The 19,799-nt window shown below is 33.3% G+C and overlaps 3 protein-coding genes across 3 annotated transcripts; all 3 read left to right on the top strand.

Annotated features, from left to right (window-relative positions):
* The first annotated feature begins 5,600 nt into the window (after positions 1–5,600).
* On the top strand, positions 5,601–6,905 carry LOC114258403 (epi-neemfruitin B 7-O-acetyltransferse L7AT). The gene has a single exon (XM_028198358.2). The coding sequence runs from the start codon at positions 5,601–5,603 to the stop codon at positions 6,903–6,905; it is 1,305 nt and encodes a 434-aa protein (XP_028054159.2).
* A 1,164-nt stretch (positions 6,906–8,069) lies between these two features.
* Positions 8,070–18,138, top strand: LOC145803533 (vinorine synthase-like). Its single transcript, XM_082896830.1, has 3 exons — positions 8,070–8,169; positions 17,438–17,511; positions 17,599–18,138. Exons 1-3 carry the CDS (start codon positions 8,070–8,072, stop codon positions 18,136–18,138), a joined length of 714 nt encoding a protein of 237 aa, XP_082752956.1.
* Positions 18,139–18,345: 207 nt separating this feature from the next.
* On the top strand, positions 18,346–18,759 carry LOC145803532 (limonoid 1-O-acetyltransferse-like). The gene has a single exon (XM_082896829.1). It carries the CDS (start codon positions 18,346–18,348, stop codon positions 18,757–18,759), a length of 414 nt encoding a protein of 137 aa, XP_082752955.1.
* Positions 18,760–19,799: the final 1,040 nt, after the last annotated feature.

Here is a 19,799-nt window from a genome sequence, read left to right as displayed (position 1 = left end):
CCTTATATTTTCAAGTTTTTTTTTCAATAATTGAAGTTTGATGGTTCTTACCTTCAAGTTGCCTCTATACTCTTTTTGAAGAAAATCCCATGCCTCCTTTACTTTTGTAACATTGATAATTCTTAAAAAGATTGTTTCTGAAACTCCTTATTGAATCAAAGAGAGAGCCTTTGAATCATTCTTCCTTTGCTCTTTCAATTGGTTCTTTTGGGGATTTATCAAAGCTCCTTCATCTTGAGGTTCCTTGAACCAATTCTCAACAAGATCCCAAAGATCCATATAGACAAAAATAGTTCTCAGGCTTGTTTTCCTATATTCGATCTCTACGCCCAACTTGTTCTTGACCAACCAAAGCTTTGATACCACTTATGTTAGCTTTTGATAAAACTTTATGTAGAATGAATTATTATTTTTTTGTATTGAATTTAACTTGTATTGATCTTGAATTTTTTCTCTTATACTTCTCTTTGTCCATGGGCTAACATCCTTTTATATAGAGAATGTTATACATAGGTTCAATCTAAACAATGAACCAAATAAATATAAAACGTATGAATATAAAAATATATGAATATAAAGAATAAATGAATCCAATGTATCCAATATATCTAATGTATGCAATGTAAATATGGCATTAATTTTAACAGTTAAATATTGAGAATTCATTTGAGTTTTTTTTTGTTATACTGGGGGAAAATAAGAAAATCTTCAATCTATACGGTTCTTAAGTTCTTCGAACTCTATTATTTCTGTTTGCAATACGATTCTCCTATGTATAATTGAATTCACTTCTTCACATAACGTTTGAAAAGCCAGAGGGAAGTAAATGCAAAAGGGAACCACTAGGGAAGCATTATAAATATTTCATTCAGACAAAATCATTATATTAAATGGTTGGGTGATTATTGAATATTTTCAGAGTACGGTCGTGTGGTGTTAGTGGGATATTATGATATTTTATTAGATGATTGAGAAACATGAGAGGATATGATAAATGATAATTGGTAAAAAAAAGTATGGATAGTCGATATTCCGAAAATACCCAATAATTTTCCCAAATGATTATGATTGTTGAATAGAGTGGTGGGTAGCAACCCTCTTGGCTTGTTAAAATGAAGTATTATCTCAGCTGAAAGTGTTTGTAATTCCTGATCACGAGCTGCCAAAAGATGAGCAAGATCGACCTGTGATAGGAGCCGCAAGAACATATTACTCTTGAATATTCAATCAGTCCACTTCTGCCACAGGAGAAGGAATCAAAAAGAAGAAGAAGAAACACACATATGGAAAAGTTCATTATATGAATTATTTGATCAAGTGTTTATCGATAATCGATTGACGTGATTTTTTACAAGAATAATATAATTAATGAATTCTACACATTAACAGTTTGAATTATTAATATGGACCTAACTCAATGCCCACCAACACCGAACTGTCCCTCCCGTCACTAGAGTGGAGTTGGGTTAAAAAATATACACTTGTGACGCATGACCAATTTCCATAACACATTGGGTTTAGTCATTAAGTTGGGAGTAGTTTGGAATGTTTTAAATAAGTGTATTTTTTAAATAAGTGTTTTAAATAAGTGTATTTTTTAATTTTTTATAAAAAAAAAATGTGTAGAAAAATAGAGAAATTTAGTAGAAAAGTAGAGAGGAGATGTTGATAGATGTTAATTGATCTGACCTAAATAAGTGTATGCATGTAAAAAAATGTATTTTTTAGTGCATGCCAAACACCTACTTAGATGTATGATGAATAAATTTATAATTTTATCCTTAAAATATGAAATGTGCCAATCACATGTATATTTTTTTGTCAAAAATTATAACTAACATTATCAATTAGACTAAAGTGACATAAAATTAAAAAATAAAAATAAAAATCAAGTCAATTGAAATTACAGTATTCAGAATGACAGAAAAGCCAAATTATAAGGATTACCAACCTAATTTGCCCTTATTGTTTTAATCTATACAACCAATCAATTATTGATGAAAGTGAGGTTAAGTGTTTTGTAAATTAAAACCCCAATCTAATTATATTAAACTTATATAACTCAAGGTCTTTTCCCCAAATCCTAAAGAAGATGAGTGTAAATTATTTTTTTTATTAAAAGTAATGTCTAATCATTACACATTAATGTGTGTTTGAAAAATTATCAATTTTTTCATCTTAAAAAATAAATAAATAATGCACGTGTGCCACGCATACATCTTTGTAGAGGACTTTTCTTAAGCGTGCAACTTACGCCTTCCATTTACGTCTTTTCTGTTGCTGTCCTTTTTAATGTTTATATATTCCATTTACGCTTTTTGTGTTAGTGGCATATGGTGTGCAACCCTAAACCATAACAGGATCCCTTTGTAGAATTTGGTTGTCAACGATCTTTTCATAAAATCAAACAAAAAAAATAAAAAATAAAAAAAATAATGCACGTGTGCCACGCTTACATCTTTGTAGATTTTGGTTGTCAATGTCATCGACGAGTGGAGTTGGGTTAAAAAATATACACTTGTGACGCATGACCAATTTCCATAACAGATTGACTTTAGTTATATGTTAATTTGCCGAGTTAGGAGTGATTTGGGATATTATAAATAAGTATATTTTTTAATTTTTTATAATAAAAAATTATGTAAAAAAGTAGAAAATTTTGATAAAAAATAGAGAGGATATATTAATAGATGTTAATTGATGTGACTCAAATAAGTATACGTATGCAAAAAAAAAAATATAATTTTTTAGTACATGCCAAACACCTACTTAGATATATGATGAACAAATTTATAATTTTATCCTTAAAAATATGAAATGTGTCAATCACATGTATATTTTTTTGTCAAAAATTATAATTAATATTATCAATTAGACTAAAGTGACGTAAAATAAAAAATTTAAAATCAAAATCAAGTCAATTGAAATTAGAGTATTCAGAATGACACAAGAACCAAATTATAACGATTATCAACCTAATTTGTCCTCATTGTTTTAATCTATACAACTAATCAATTATTGATGAAAGTAAGATTAAGTGTTTTGTAAATTAAAACCCTAATCTAATTATACTAAACTTATATAGCTCAACGTATTTTCTTCAAACCCTAAAGAAGATGTGTGTAAACTAATTTTTTATTAAAAAATAACGTCTAATTAATACACATTAATATGTTTTTAGAAAATTATCAATTTTTCTATCTTAAAAAATAAATAAATAATTAATGCACGTGTGCCACGCGTAAATCTTTATAGAATTTGGTTGTCATGGATCTTTTCATAAAATCAAACAAAAAAATAAAAAATAATGCACGTGTGCCACGCTTACATCTTTATAGAATTTGGTTGTCAATGTCATCGACAGGTTTTGCTTTATTTTATTTTCGACTATTTCAATCATAATGCCTATGCGCGTGAGCCAGCTTTATTTTAATTGATTGATTAATTAGAAAGTTGATTTAAATGTAAAATTTTTATAAGAAATGTTTTAAACATGGTGAGAATCTCCTTTTTTTTCACTTTCGTAAATAAAATTTTATTACAAGTGTTTGTTTTTGAAGTAAAATTTTTGAGCTCTGATTCGTAGCTCGAATCCGTGGCTCGACACCAAAACGACGTCGTTTTGGTGTCTTTGTTTTTTTTGTTTTTTTTTTTTCTTTTTCCTGGTTTTTGTTGCAGAAGGAAGACGAAGAAGAAGGGTGGAGAAGAAGAGAAGGGAGGAGGAGGAGGAGGAGGAAGGAGGAGGACTGGAGGGGACATATTCACAGGGGAAGGAGGAGGCGGAGGCGGGACCGTAGGCGACGGCGGTGGTGCTGCGACGATCGCTGGTGCTGCGACGACCGGCGGCGACGAGGTGACGGCGGTGGTGATCTCCTTTCCTCCTCTCTCTTTCTCCCTCTCTCCTCCTCTTTCTCTTCTCCTCTCTTCTTCATTTTTCTCTTCCTCTTCCCTCTTCCTCTTTTCTCCTTTCTCTCTGTCTCTGTCTTCGAATTCGAGCCATTTTTCGAGCCACAGATTCGAGCTACCAATCTTTTTCTAAAATTTTTACAGTGAATTACATAATCTAAGAGTGAAATATGATTCAGATTAGTTTGGTTTTGAAAGACAATTAAAAATCAAATTAAGATTATAATTTAACAACTAACAATTAATTCTCACTGATTTAAAAAAAAAATTAAAAAAAGTATTCATTAGGATTCTATGAAAATTTGAACTAGGCCAACCTATAAAACTTTGAGAACTAAAACTAAATTGAACCAAGTGTTTGATTCGATTTGGAACTATAACTTCTAGAAATTTTGTCATAATTCACAATATGATCACAAGTTCACAACATATTATTCAAAACTTAAAGAGTTATTTAGATGTTTGTTTAGAACTAATTGTACAATTGAACATGTACCACTATACAATAATATGGTTGCAAGTGTAAAGGGTTATAGCGGGATGGGAGAACTGATAGCTATAATAGCAAGTACCGTGCATACTAGATTCTTTAGGGGAGGAAGCTTATTCGCTTCCCTCCTTCCCCCCTAAGCTACACTTATCCTTCGAAAGGGAAAAAAAATTATATATACTAGGTTGGTCACTTAGGCCAAGTTTGGCTATCCTAAATAAGTATACATTTTTTATCTTTTTATCTTTTTTTCATCACATCATCTCTCTACTTTTCTGTACATCTTTTCGTAAAAAGACAAAAAGTGCACTTATTTAGGTCATCCCAAACAACCCCTTACTCTCACGTAGGCTAGCTTCCCTACGCTGTTAGGGTACTATTTGAAGCTAGCTTGAGGGAGTTCCTGACTTCCTTCCTATAAAAAAGTAATAAGATTCCGAGAGATATATAGATGCGCGGTTTAGTTGAAAATCAAATCAATAACTATAAAATTGTGGATCAAATCATGAAATACGATTAGCTTATTTTAATCCGGACCAAAGAGAAAATCAAATCAAATCTTGCGATTTGATCGGGATTAGATTAATTTATGATTTTTTTATTTTTATTTTGGGTAAATTATACAAATAGTACCTATAATTTACAAGATGTGTCAATTTGATCCCTATTGTTTCAATTTGCTTGATTTTTCTCATTCATTTAACGAATTTAATAATTTTAGTCTAATAAATAACGGTTATTAAGTTTGGTAAACAAAAAGTCAAATTCTATGTCAATTTGGTGCCTATAGTTTATACAATGTGTCAACTTGGTCCTTGTCAAAATCGAGCAAATTAAAACAATAGAGACCAGATTAACACATTGTGTAAACTACAAGAACCAAATTGACACATTGTCTAAACTTTTCGTCCACCAAACTTAACAACCATTATTTATTGGACTAAAATGACACAATCTATTATATTAAGGGACAAAATCGAGCAAATTGAAATAACATTGACCAAATTGACATATCGTGTAAATTATAGAGACCATTTGCCTAATTTACCATTTTATTTTTTTAATTTTTTTCCCAACATTATTATGAAAATTCTTTGTACATCATTATGTTTATGATAAATTAAAATAAAATATAGAAAAGTCTTTATATTCTCCAATCATTCATATACATTTATCACAACAAAAGTCTTCGCAGAACAAAATCATGGAGAAGGATATTGAGGTTGAGATCGTTGCCAGAGAAACTATCAAGCCATCTTCTCCCACTCCACACCACCTTAGAACCCACAAACTCTCATTTAGAGATCAAGTATCTCCATTTAGATACGTATCAGTGGCCTTCTTCTATGTTGCTAATACTATTGCTGCTAAAACCGATGAAAAATACGAAGAGATGGTCATATTATCCCAACGGTTAAAGGTTTCTCTGTCTGAAACCCTCACTCACTTCTACCCACTTGCCGGAAGATTGAGAGATAATCTCTTAGTAAATTGCAATGATGAGGGTGTTGATTTTTTGGAAGCTCGAGTCATCAACTACAGTCTCTCGGACATTCTTGAACGACCAAAAACTGAAGGCATAGGCCCTTTGTGTCCAATCAAACCGATAGATTATTACAAGGCCCCTCTGTTACTCGTTCAAGTCAACTTTTTTCGATGCAGCGGAGTGGTCATTAGCTTGACAATATCGCACAAGATCGCTGATGGAGTGACCTTGGCCGCATTTATGAAGGCCTGGTCCGACATGGCTCTTGGATCTCCCTGCACTGCAGTCCCAGATTTCAGCGCTGCCTCCTCTCGCTTCCCCCCAAGGAAGAATATCCCAATTGGATCGTATACAATCAATGAGACAAGCCAGAAAATTGTTAGAAAGAGGTTTGTGGTCGACGCCTCGAAAATTGCTGACCTCAAGGCCAAAGTGGCCAGTGCGAACGTGCCACATCCCACACGCGTTGAGGCTGTCACAGCACTTGTATGGAAATGTGCAGTAGCTGCATCCAAATCCAGATCCAGATCAAGATTTGGTGGGTCTCCAAGGCCGTATGCGTTGATGGGAGCTGTGAACATGCGGTCAAGGCTTGTGCCACCCTTACCAAAATATTGTTTTGGAAATGTAACCGGAATGTTCTGGGCAATGCTTGATAAAGATGACCACGAGAGTCAAGCAACAGACGACTTGCCGAGTTTGGTGTATCAGCTGAGGAAACGAATTGAAGAGTCAAGCAAGGGGAACAAAATGGGGTTGAACGGTGATGATATGGAGTTGTATAGCCAAACCAGTTGGTGTGGGTTTCCTATATACCAAGTTGATTTTGGGTTGGGGAAGCCAACATGGGTGAGTATTGTTGGTAAGGGTGGCCCTATTGGAATTGTACTGATGGATACAAGAGATGGTGAAGGAGTTGAAATTTTGTTGATCCTGTTTGAAGAGGCCATGGCCTTGTGTGAAGCTGACCAGGAGTTGCTGGCTTTTGCCTCACCCAACCCAAGTGTTCTCTCTAAAAACTAGTAATTCGGTGGATGGATCATGGTCAATCATGGTGTGGATGTTCCATTATCTTTCTTGCTATAAATTTCCAAGTTACATTTTAAGAATGTTGCCCCTCAAATTTATTTTAATTACAGATTGTTCCCTATAGTTTTAGAAATTTCATCACACCCCGTCAAGTTTTTAATCACGTAACAAATGACCCATTTTATTAATAAATTATCAAGTCAATTAACAGTTTTTAATGATATCAATAATATAAACAATTTTGGTAATTTTATTATAGAGTAGCTAGAAATTTCATTTTTTTCTATTAATTCATTAAATAAAAAATTATGATAAGACAGTATTTGTAATTTTAAAAATTACAAGAGATAATTCATATTTTAAATAAATTTCAAGGGATTATTAATTAATAATTCAAAGTATATCCCGCACAATCCAACCTAATTGAGCTCAAGTTACCTCATGTATGAACAACTGAGAACTAACATGTTCTTTGTTTTGTTGATGTACTAGTTTTGTACTGTGCTATGTACAATTGTGTTTAAATATTGATTTATTTATTTTTTTTGAAAATATTATATTAATAAGTAAATTAATTTTAATTTTCAATATAACCATAACATTGGTTGATCTTGGATTCAAAAACTTGAACCAATTATGTTTTTTTTTTTTTTTTTTTTTTCAGCAAAGAAAGAATACTTTATTGATAATTTCAAAATTGTAAGAAGAACATACAACAATAAAGCAGGGCATGATCACCAGAAACTCAAGCCTAAGATGGTGAGGCACCAACAGAAAAAAAGGGAAAAAATCGAAAGAAACAGGAAAACAAAGCACCAGCAGTAGTCTATGAAAACAATCAACCCTTATCAATACACCTTCTAATCTGCTTAAGATTATAAATGAAATCACTGACAGAGTATTGCCACTCCTTTGATGCTAGTCTAAGCCAAAGAGCCACCCTGGTTTTTATGAGATCAGAGAAGTCCCTTAAATCAGCTTTTGCATCCTTGAATACGCAATCATTTCTTAGCTTCCATATAGACCACAACGTTACTAGAGGAATAGCTCTCCAAATCTCCAGCTCTTTCTTCTTAAACTGATCACCCTCCCACCACTGCAGTTGGCTATCAATTGTACCTGGAATAGCTCAATACAAATCCCACCACTTTAATAAATATGACCATATATTCCACACAAAAGGGCAGTGAAGAAGCACATGAAGCACCGACTCCTCATCCTTTTTACAAGCAACACAAGATGGAAATACCTCCTGAAAGTACCCCTATTGTGTTGATTCTAAATTAGGTCTCGTTTGGCAAGTACATGTTTTAACCAAAAAGTCAAAATGTCACTACAAGTTGTCACATTATTCTTTCTAATTTTCTGCACATCTTTTTGTAAAAAGTGAAAAAGTTACTAAATAATTTGTTTCCAAACGAGGTCTTAGTGTCAACTTGAACTAAATCGACTCATGTACACCCCTAACTGGAAGTAATGCATGCATGTTGCATTATTATTAGAATATTCTATGATAAACTACAGACCTCATAATGTTAACGAACAATAACAAAATTTTATTCCAACTTAAAACCAAAACAGTTTTACTTTATATATTTTGAAAGTTTAAAGAGTTATTAAACTTCTGATTCTTCACCAAGGATTAACATCTCAGTCTTTCCGATTCTTTCGGACAAGCTGCAAATTAGCCCATTAGAATGTTTAGCTTGAGGGAGGCTATTGAGATCATATCTATCAATCATATATATTATATAAGTAAAATAGAGTTTTTAGTGGGAAGAGCTAAAAGAGTCCTAAGTGCCTAATCCAAATTTTTTGATTTTACAATTTTTAAAAATAATTAATAAATCACACACCTACCCTTTCTTTTGTAAACAAATGCTGCATTTTTTATTCCTAAAATCATTCATTCCTTACCATCAAACAAGGAAGGAGTTTTCCAATTAAGAAAAAATAATTAATAAATCACGCACTCAAAAAAGGAGTTTTCCAATTAAAAAAAATTAATAAATCACATACTCAAAACTAGTTCTTCGTAAAATATTTTCTATTAAAATATTTTAAATTCTTCACCATAAAATATAAAATAATTTATATAATTAAAATTTCGTAACATGTTTTTTTCTCTCACTATGGCTATTACTACTCAACGTATATATCAAAACTCATTATTTTCATACACAGTAAACGTTAATAGGGTTTCTTTAAGGTTCAAACTCTCAACTCAAATTTTTTTTTTAATTTTTTAATATTTTAATAATGAAAATATTATTTCTTGCATTTTAATTAGTTTATAATTATATTCATGGAGTTTTATGACATGTTGTTGGGGCCATAAAAGCCTTAAGTACCTATTTTCTCAAAAAGATTTGAACCTATATCAGAGGAGGTGGATGAAGTTCATGGAAGATTACAATTTTGAATTACATTATCATCCAAAAAAAGGCCAATGTGGTGACTGATGCCTTACGTAGGAAGTCCGTAGGTACCGTTACTAGTCTAGCCATTAGAGAATAGTAAATGTTGGGTGACCTGAGTGAATTTGACTTACATTTGGGTGAGTCCTTTAGCATGCCACTTTGTTTACCATCCTTGCACAACCAATGCTCATAACACGGGTTATAGAAGCAGGTTGTTGCAACACTTACCTATAGCCGAGTGGAAGTGGGAGTACATAGCTATGGACTTTGTTTCGGGCCTTCGTAGAACACAAAGAGGTAATGATGTGATATGGGTAGTTGTGGATCGACTAACTAAGTCAGTCCATTTGCTTGCTATGTATATGGGTGATTCGGTTGATTATTTGGCTAAGCTTTATGTTAGAGAGATTGTTAAGCTCCATGGGATTTTGGTGAGCATCATCTTGAATAGAGACTCTCGTTTTACCACATGGTTGTGGCAAAGTTTGCAAAACGTTATGGATATGTAGTTAACTTTTGGCATCGCCTGTAACCCTAAGTTAGACGGGTAGTCTGAGCGTACCATCAAAATCCTAGAAGATATGTTGAGACCTTGTGTGTTAGACTTCAAGGGTTCTTGGGAGAGTCAATTACCTCTAGCGAAGTTTGTCTATAATAATAGCTTCAAAATTAGTATTAGGATGACACATTTCAAAGCCTTGTATGGGCGTTCATGCAAATCACCGATGTGTTGGACTGAGGTGGGGGATTCACCCCTGCTTGGACCCGAGTTACTTCGTGAGACCACCGAGAAAGTGACTCTTATTCAGAAGAGGTTGATTACAGCTCAAAGCCGACAGAAGAGTTACTACAGGAAAAAATACATTCGGCGACCAAATTTTCCAACTAAAAAAAATTTGGTCACAGAAAGTATAGCTTTCAGCGACCAAAATAGCATTAGTAGCCAAAAGTAAAGCTTTTTAGCGACTAAACAATTTTAGTAGCCAAAAGTCTACAATTGGTGACTAAAAATAAGTTTGGTAGTTGATTATATGGGCTTTACCGATTAAAAAAATTTTAGTAGCCAAAAGTAAAGCTTTTTGGTGATTAAAAAAATTTTAGTAGCCAAAAATCTACAATTGGCGACAAAAAAATAAGTTTAGTAGCCAAAAGTGGTCATTTTTAGCGACCAAAATTATTTTGGTTGCTAAAAGTTAATTTTTTATTTTAATTTTGCTACTAAATAGTTTATTTTACATAAATTATGTAATAAAATAATTATATTTATACATATACTTATATATTAATATGGGTGTATGTACTATATAAATAATATGTGTCGCATATACAATCATTTGGTGCTATAGAGGCGTAGTGGGAAGAGTATGGTGCATAAGGTTTATGGTGCGGGAGGTTGGCGGTTCGAGTCTCTGCAAGAGCGAATCAAATTGTTCTACAACGAATTATTTTATTTTTTCACGTTTGAAACTTTTGGCAACTAAAGGTGTTGGTTGGCGATTCCTTGACTATTGACAACTAAAACATTGGTCGGTAAATGTATAATTTGAAATAAATATAATCGACTAGTGACGACCAAAATTTAGGTCGCTAAAGACTTGCTTTTTGCCGACCAAAGGTTTTTTGGTCGGCAAAGCCCTCCAAGACCTTTCCCGACAGCGTTTTGGCGACAAACGTAGCGATCAAAATTTTTGGTCACAGAATGTCATTAGCGACCAAAAAATAGACAATTGGCAACCAATATTTTAGTCGCTAAAAGTGATTTTTTTTTGTAGTGAGTTATACCAACCGGAGGAGAAGACCTTTATTTTTCGAAGTGGGTAATCCTGTGTTTTTTAAGATATCACCTAGGAAGGGTTTGATGATATTTGGGTGAAGTGAGAAATTGTCATCTAGGTTCATTGATCCTTTGACATTGTAGAATGGGTAGGAGAGGTGGCCTATCGTCTGGCCTTACTACCATAACTATCTGAGGTACACGACGTGTTTCACTTTTCAATGCTTTGTAAGTATGAACATGATCCTTCTCATGTCTTAGATTGGATGAACTTGGAGGTAGATAAGAATGATTCTTATAAGCAAAGACCTGTAAAAATCTTAGATTCCTGTGAGCAAGTTTTGAGAGAAAAAAACCATTCCTCTAGTCAAGGTGTTGTGGCATCATTACGGGGTAGAAAAAGCTACTTTAAAACGAGAAGCCAAGGCTCGCAAGAAATACCTAGATTTGTTTAATGGTGTGTAATGTTGTTAATTTGTTGTTAACCTTGACAATATGTATTTTGACTTGTGAAGTGAAGTAATGAAAAAGAGTTACTTTCTTAGAAATTCAGACTTTCATATCATTAATTGAATTGTCAATTGATTTTGTTCTCGATTAACGATATTGTGATGGTTGGGATTGATGTTACTATAGTATTCGTTTTCCTTTGGGTTTGTAGGAGTTGTTGTTGACAAGAATCACGAAATTTAGGGAACGAAATTCTTTAAGAGGGACAGATTGTAACAATTTGTTCTGGGTGACCGCTCAAGCGGTCAATTGTTGGCTCGAGCGGTGATGCGAACTTCCAGTATCTTGCTTGTTTATAGGCGGGACCACTCGAGCGATAATGTGGTCGCTCGAGTGTAGAAATGAAACTCAGTATTTTCACTGTATCTCTGCAAAATTTTTAAGACCTTGCATTTACCGCTCGAGCGGTGGAAAGTCTGCTCGAGTGGTCTCTTTGATTTTGTGTACTCCGCTCAAGTGGTGGAAAGTTCCTCAAGCGGTCAGTTTGGGACAGTAGTTTTAAAAGTCGATCTAAAACTTTTTCTCTCAATTTTTTATACCCTCTCTCTCTCTCTCTCTTTCTATCACCAATTCTCGAACCCTAATACTAAAAAAACTTGATTTCTCTTAGTTTTACCCAAGATCCACTTTAGATCTTTAAAGACGATTGAAGAACAAGCTTAGGTCTAGAGTTTTACTGATTACTTTACGATTTCATCAAATTTTAGAGTTGGGTCTTGATCTCTTGTCACCAATCTTGAGGTAGGGGTTTCTAACTTGTTATATCTTTGATTTGGAGTACATATGTGATATATATATATATATATATATATATTTTCTAGTTATAGACATGGATGAGATGATTTTATGTCAAAAAATGGGTTTGATTAATAACAGGCATTATACCTCCCGATTTTGGAAAAGTTTATGAATATTCTTATTGATTATGGTTATAAATGGCAAATATTAGCTCTTTATGTATAAAGAAGGGAAAAGCCCCAAATTTCTTAAAATCCTAAATTTCAAATTTGTTCAATAAAGGGGATTTGGTTCAATTGGCCTCCTAATCTTGAAATTGGATGTATTGACTTGATTTTTATGTTGGAATATGAAATTTTGGAAACCTCTTAACACTTAACCTTGAGAGGATGATGGGTATGATTTGGAAAATTTCTTTAATTGTGAATGTTTAAATTGTTAGATTGTGGTGAATTGAAATTACCTTAGGGAAATTGAGATTTGGATACTCATGCATTATATGGATTTATTACTTAAACTTTGTGGCTTTAAATTGTTAATGATTGGAAAACATTAGAAAGGGAAATAGTATATGAGTCTGGGTTGTGAGTTGGGGTTTGGTTTTGGGGTTTTATATCGTATATTCGTACCTGCACAGGGAGTCAAGGTGCCAAATTGCCCTGTCTTATGTATATCGCCGGATGAATGTTGGAAGGGTTTTAGGGTGTCGACGAGCCTGCTGTTTTTAGAGTCGGAGAATGTGGGAAAAACTTGATTTTGGGTGTCCACAAGGCCACCGTTTCTGAAGTCGGCAAATGTGGAAGAGTAAGGTCTTGGGTGCCCAACACCCCGCCATTTTTGGAGTCAACAAATGTGGGATTATTTTCTATATATATACATAATGTATTTATGGTATACGACTCGTGTATCAGGACATCATAGCATATTTATACCCCATGTTTTGAATGAGAATTTGTTATTTACATTACATAGCTTGGCATCATGGTTTTAAAAAGGATCGGACTTGGCTTTTTTTCTTATCTCTTGCGTGGCATGATCATATGTATCTCGATTAATTATATAATTTGTTAATGGTATTTCCTACTGGCTAATTGCTCAACCCAAAACTAGCAACCTTTTAGGAGATGATGTTGATGTGCTACCGAAGTAATTGGCATCGAGATATATTTTTAGATGGGAGCACAGAGGCTCCTTTATGTGCTATGTGTTGAAACCTTGACTATTCTTTTGTGATGGAGACTAAAGTCCACCTTTTGTGTACTCAAAGGCACACCTTGAGGAGATGTTTGCCTTAGGGCACTTATATTTTGTATTATTTCTTATCTATTGAACTATTGTCATTATTTGAAGAATGAATTTATACAATGATGTGATCACATGAATAATTCAAGGGGAAAGATATAATTTTTGAGTCATGTAACAGATTTTATTGGTTTGGCGTGTTGTCATTAGTTATGATGTTCTTAAATTTACAGTGTTAATTGGTGATGAAATTTGGGGCATTACACTGTGGTCCTAATTGATACTAGATCAGCAATAAATGTGTGTCTTCGCACACTGCTTATGCAATAGAGTTTAAGCTAGCAAACTTTGCACCTACAAATTAGTTGATCCGAGCATACGACAACAATAGCCGAGAAGTTATGGGTACCATCAAAATTACCGATTTTGATAGGACCATCTGAGCATGAAACTGAGTTCCACGTCATGGATGTGCCGGCAACTTTCAACTTCTTGTTGGGTAGGTCATGGTTACACCAAATGAAAGTTGTTTCCTCCACAATGCATCAATTGGTGAAGGAGTCAGGAGCCTCTCCTTGCAAGCTTGTGCTTGCGTCCGTCCTTGCAGGCCTTCGGGTCTATTTTTAGGCCCAATTTTGATAATCCGAACCATTTATATTTTATAATTTATTCAGTATATCATACCTGTAAAAAATCAAGTTGATCGGATATCAGAAAGTATGTGTTTGAAAAATTGAACTAAACACTATTTTTTAAAGAATTTAATAAACAGTTTTCTGAACATATGCTTTCTGATATCCGATCAACTTGATTTTTTACAGGTATGATATACTGAATAAATCATAAAATATGAACGGTTCGGATTATCAAAATTAGGCCTAAAAGTGGACCCGAAGACCTGCAAGGACGGACGCAAGCACGGGAGCTGCAAGGAGAGGATCCTCACTCTTGGTGAAGTACCCGCATGCTGAGGGAATCGATACTATCTTTGGAAACTCATAAATCCACCCTTCGCCCGAGGTTACAACCCCAGCATTAGAGATAAATCATAGGGAATAAGTTGTTTTTCTTTCTGGATTCACTTTAACTGAAGCCCAATTGGTCCAGACTATCATTGCTGATGAAGAAGGGATGTACCTAAGTGCTCAATCAATCTACTTTATGAGCAAGTTAGGACATATCTAGGGATGGGACTGGTAAAGAGTGGTAGAAAAGGTGTTGCTGCGGCGGGAAGTTACCCATAATCTACATTCATTTGGGTTAGGGTATACACAAAAATCTACCGATTTTTGTTTCCGCTCAAAGAAAAAGTTCAATCAAGTGTGACGACTGGATTTGCAGTTTTTAATTTTCTCTATTCCAAATCTCTGAAAAGGTTTTTTTTCCTCTTACTTCAATATATTACGTTATTAATCACACCATCTAAAGAAATAATTAATTAATTAATCTTTCTTTTTCCTTGAATTTCTCCTATCAATTTTTTTTTTTAGTTTCTAAGGAAATTGATAAAAGACTGCTTTGTTTTTTTTTTTTTTCCTTTTCGTGTGTGTGTGGGTGGGTGGTGGGTGGTGGGGGGGGGGGGATTTTATTGGACAATTACAAATTTGATAGTTAAAATAAAATAAAATAAAAAGAAGAAGAAGCAGAAAATGAACAGTGGAAGCGGCATGAATTAATGGCGTTAAAAAAAAAAAAAAAAAAAAAAAACTATTATCGTTCCGTTTGTTTAAGCAAAAAATATATTTTTATATTTTCTAGTGTTTTAGTATAATAGAAAATGAAAGTCAACGAAAAATATTTTCCATGATCTCAATAGAAAATAAGTTTATATGGACAGAAATATTTTTCACTTTTAAAAGGTAAAAAACGTTTTCTAAATTAAAATCTTACTAATATCACCACACTACCACCACTACCCTCAGCTCCACCACCATACCATCATTATCATAGTCACTGCCATTATCACCATCACTATCACTGTCGTTGCCATCCCACCACCAAACCACCACCTCCACCTCTAACTTTCTTTGCACTACCACCATCACTAAATATAAAAAAATGTTTTTAGGAGAAAATATTTTCTTGAAAAAAATTTCTGTTCAAAATATTTTCCATTTGAAAATATTTCTGTCCAAACAAACATAACGTATAAGTCAATGTTGACATCAAGTGCTGGATGGAATTTGTTGCCACCAAAGTGTTAGTGTAGCATTTGAAAACATCGCTAACCTAAGATAGCGCGCACATGGTGAGCTTGCTATAATAATCTAAATTGTTAGTGAATTTTTTACTTGTTTTAGTGGCTCTTTGAAATGTCTAAAAACACTAAATTTTCTGTAGTGATCCTTTGAAAATAAAATAAAATAAAAACCAAAATTTTCCTTCAATGGTTAGCAAACATAACGTTAGGTTCAATCTTTTATTGGGTTGGTGGGCAGCTACTGACTCTTACAATTATTATGCTGTCAATATATATTATACTGACATTTTCCACATGAATTATTAATTATTATGCTGTCAATATCGCTTTCCTTCACTCACAATAATAAGCATACATAAAAATACATAACTCCTAAACTAATAAAACTTCATAAAATGTTCAATTTTAATAGATAACAAATATATAATAAAATAAAATAAAAATAGATGTAATGCACGTGCACCGTCACTAGTATATAAAAAAAGAGAAGATCACATTCTAGTGGGAGAAAAAAAAAATACAAACATGGAGGGATTTAAGTCACACTTACACGCTCACAATATTTCACTTGTAATCCATCACAAAACTATTTACAGTCAACATATTTTTGTAATTTTTTTATCTATGTTGAAATTTTTCCAAAAAAAAAAAATGTAGAACTGTTATCTCTCATCTTTGCTCTTTTCTCTCAAAATGTTTAAACTCTCGTAACAATTAGTCCATGCAGTAGTATTTAACAATACCAACACATCTGTTAAGAGTTCCATTGAAAACATACAAAATAAAAATAAAAAGATAAATCCCTTTAAAATTTAAAAATTAATACAATAAATTTTATAAATTTAACATAATTATATTTTTTACTAAAATTAAAAAATTTGAAACTAATACACATGATATAAATTTTAAAAAAAGAAAAAGAAAAAGAAGAAGTTAATATTATAACTATAACACGACCCCACGTGAAGCACGTGCGTACCAACTAGTTTAAAAGAAAAAAAAAAGAAAAAAAAAAGAAAAAGGTTTAAATTACAAATGTAGTCTTTGAGATTTACTTAAAATGTAGATTGTCTTATGTGATTTGAAAAATTACAAATACTCTCTTGTCAAAAAATTTATTTAATTGAATTAACTGGAAAAAAAAATGAAATTTCTAACTGCTATCTTATACAATAATAAGATTACACGAATTATTAACTGAAATAAATATATAACATTATTAAAAACTGTTAATTGATTGATAATTTATTAATAAAATTGGTCATTTGTTATGAAATTAGAAACTGTAATGGATAGAATATAATTTTCAGAATTATAAGAAATAATTTATATTTGAAACAAACCTCAGAAGATCTATTGTAATTTATCCCAAAAAAAAAAAAAAAATTAAAATGATGGTGTAGTCTTGATTCGTCGCTTGTAACAAATCTCTATATATTAGTGTGATGTAATGAATGCATTTCATAAATTTATTACTTTTTGAAGTAAATATAGTATTGTTATTTTTTTTTAAATGAACAAGAAATTAAAATCATGATTCACGTGCAACGTATTTACCTAATCTGCACGAGTACAAAGGAACCATTCCTATGAGCTAGTTTAGTCTATATATTATCCAATTCTTTTATATAATCTTTTGCAGGAACAAAACTTCAAAACCCAATTATGGAGAAGAAAGGATTGGAGGAGTCCAAAACCATGGAGATCGAGATTAAGGTTGAGATCATTGCTAGAGAAACCATCAAGCCATCTTCTCCCACTCCCCATCACCTCAAAAACTATACGCTTTCATTTAGAGATTAGCTTACTCCATTTTGTTATGCAACCGTCGCTTTCTTCTACGCTTCCAGTACTCTTTCTTCTAGGGGTGGTGATGATGAACATGAAGAGAAGGTCCACGTAATATCCCAACGTTTAAAGGTTTCTCTGTCTGAAACCCTCACTCACGTCTACCCACTAGCCGGAAGATTTAGAGACAATCTTGTGGTCGATTGCAATGATGAGGGTGTCGAGTTTTTCGAAGCTCGAGTTATCAACTGTAGTCTATCGGATGTTCTTGAACGACCCAAAATTGAAGGCATGGACACTTTGGCTCCAATCCAATCCAACCCACAGATCATTACAAGGCCCCTACGTTACTCGTTCAAGTTAACTTTTTTCCATGCAGCGGCGTGGCCGTTATCGTGTCAACTGTCAATGTCCCACAAGATCACTGATGGAATGGCCTTGGCAGCATTTATGAAGGGCTGGTCCGTCATTGCTCTTGGATCTCCTGACACCGTAGTCCCAGATTTCAGTGCTGCCTTATCTCGCTATCCCCCAAGAAAGGATATCCCATTCTGATCGTTTACAATCAACAACACAAGCCAGAAAGTTGTTCTAAAGAGGTTTGTGATTGAGGCCTCAAAAATTGCTGACCTCAAGGCCAAAACAACCAGCGTGAGCTTGCCACAACCCACACGCGTTGAGGTTGTCGCAGCGCTCGTATGGAAATGCACAGTAGCTACATCCAGATCAAGATTTGGTGGGTCTTGAAGGCCGTATGCGCTGATGGGAGCGGTGAACATGCGTTCAAGGTTTGTGCCACCCTTACCAAAATATTGTTTTGGAAATGACCACGAGAGTCAAGAAACTGCCGACTTGGCGAGTTTGGTGTATCAGCTGAGGAAAGGGCTTGAAGAGTTAAGCAAGGGGAACAAAATGGGGATGAAGGAAGATGTTATGGAGTTACTTAGCCAAAGTAGTTGGTGTAGGTTTCCTATATACCAAGTTGATTTTGGGTGGGGGAAGACAACATGGGTGAGTATTGTTGGTATGCTTGGCATCGTTGGAACGACACTGTTTGATGCAAGAGATGGCAAAGGAGTTGAAATTTGGTTGTTTTTGATTGAAGAGGATATGGCCTTATTTGAAGGTGATAAGGAGTTCCTGGATTATGCGTCACCCAACCCAAGTGCTCTCTAAAAACAAGTAGTCCCTCTGGTGGATGGATCATAGGTTGTTTCAATAATGTTGTTCTTGATGTAGCTCCATTAAATTGTTTCGTAACTGTTGTTGCTTGAATATCATAGCTTGTTTTCCTAAGTTTGTCCGAGGCTTCTTTTCTTTTCTTTTCTTTTCTTTTTGGGGGTGTATAAATAATCGAGAGTATCTCCTGCCCAACTCAACTTAATTAGGTCTGAATTATCTCGTATATAAACAATTGAGAACTAAGATCCAGTAGTTCGTTCTCTAGTTGTTCTTTGTGATGATGCAGGTTTTGCTCCTTGCTCCCCTCTACTTTTCCAGTTCATTTTGATGGCATTAATAAAGCTTTTGTTTTCTTTTCCTGATAAATAATAATAATGAAAGGGAAAATTTTACATTAATGTAAAAATTAAAAAATAATTACAAATTACCGATAAACTTTATCGATATTAATAATTAAGATTATTAATTAAAAAAATGCATACACATAATAAAGATAAAACATAGTTTTAATCCCTAAAGTATGTGTTTGTCATTTTAGTCTCTTACCTTCAATTTTTGACATCTTGATTCTCAAAGTTGTCAATTTTATTCAATTTGATCCTATCTCTAACATCTGTTTACATTGATAAAATGAATATAGATAAAAGACAATTTTAGTCCAAAAAATATACGTTTCTTTTTAGCCTTTGAAATTTTAATTTTGTTATTTTGGTCATCAAAGTTGTCAATTTGGCTCTAACTCAAATTAACAACATTAAGGACCAAAATAACAAAATCGAAACTAAAGAGATTAAAATGACAAAAAAACACATATTTTAGGACCAAAGCTGTCTTTTGTCCAAGGGTAAAATAATTTTTCCGTTATCAATGTAAACAAAGATTAGAAATAGAACCAAATTGACTCAAATTGATAACTTTAAAGACCAAAATGACAAAATTGAAACCTGAGAAACTAAAATGACAAAAAAAAAAAATGCATATTTTAGAGAATAAAACTATCTTTTATCTTATGTCAGCCTCTTTTGGAAAGGCCA

Source organism: Camellia sinensis, chromosome 12, assembly GCF_055761805.1.
Source record: "Camellia sinensis isolate YWXY chromosome 12, ASM5576180v1, whole genome shotgun sequence".
Classification (NCBI taxonomy): domain Eukaryota; kingdom Viridiplantae; phylum Streptophyta; class Magnoliopsida; order Ericales; family Theaceae; genus Camellia; species Camellia sinensis.
The sequence above is the reverse complement of the archived record's forward strand: the minus strand, read 5'-3'. Positions and strand labels throughout refer to the sequence as shown.

What these genes read in the sequence shown, in the direction of transcription:
- LOC145803532 (XM_082896829.1), top strand. Translation starts at nt 18,346, where the DNA reads ATGGGAGCGGTGAACATGCGTTCAAGGTTTGTGCCACCCTTACCAAAA.
- LOC114258403 (XM_028198358.2), top strand. Translation starts at nt 5,601, where the DNA reads ATGGAGAAGGATATTGAGGTTGAGATCGTTGCCAGAGAAACTATCAAG.
- LOC145803533 (XM_082896830.1), top strand. Translation starts at nt 8,070, where the DNA reads ATGACCATATATTCCACACAAAAGGGCAGTGAAGAAGCACATGAAGCA. An exon ending in GATGGAAATACCTCCTGAAA is followed by an intron (nt 8,170 to 17,437) that starts GTACCCCTATTG and finishes AATCTTTTGCAG; the next exon opens with GAACAAAACTTCAAAACCCA. An exon ending in CCATGGAGATCGAGATTAAG is followed by an intron (nt 17,512 to 17,598) that starts GTTGAGATCATT and finishes TTTAGAGATTAG; the next exon opens with CTTACTCCATTTTGTTATGC.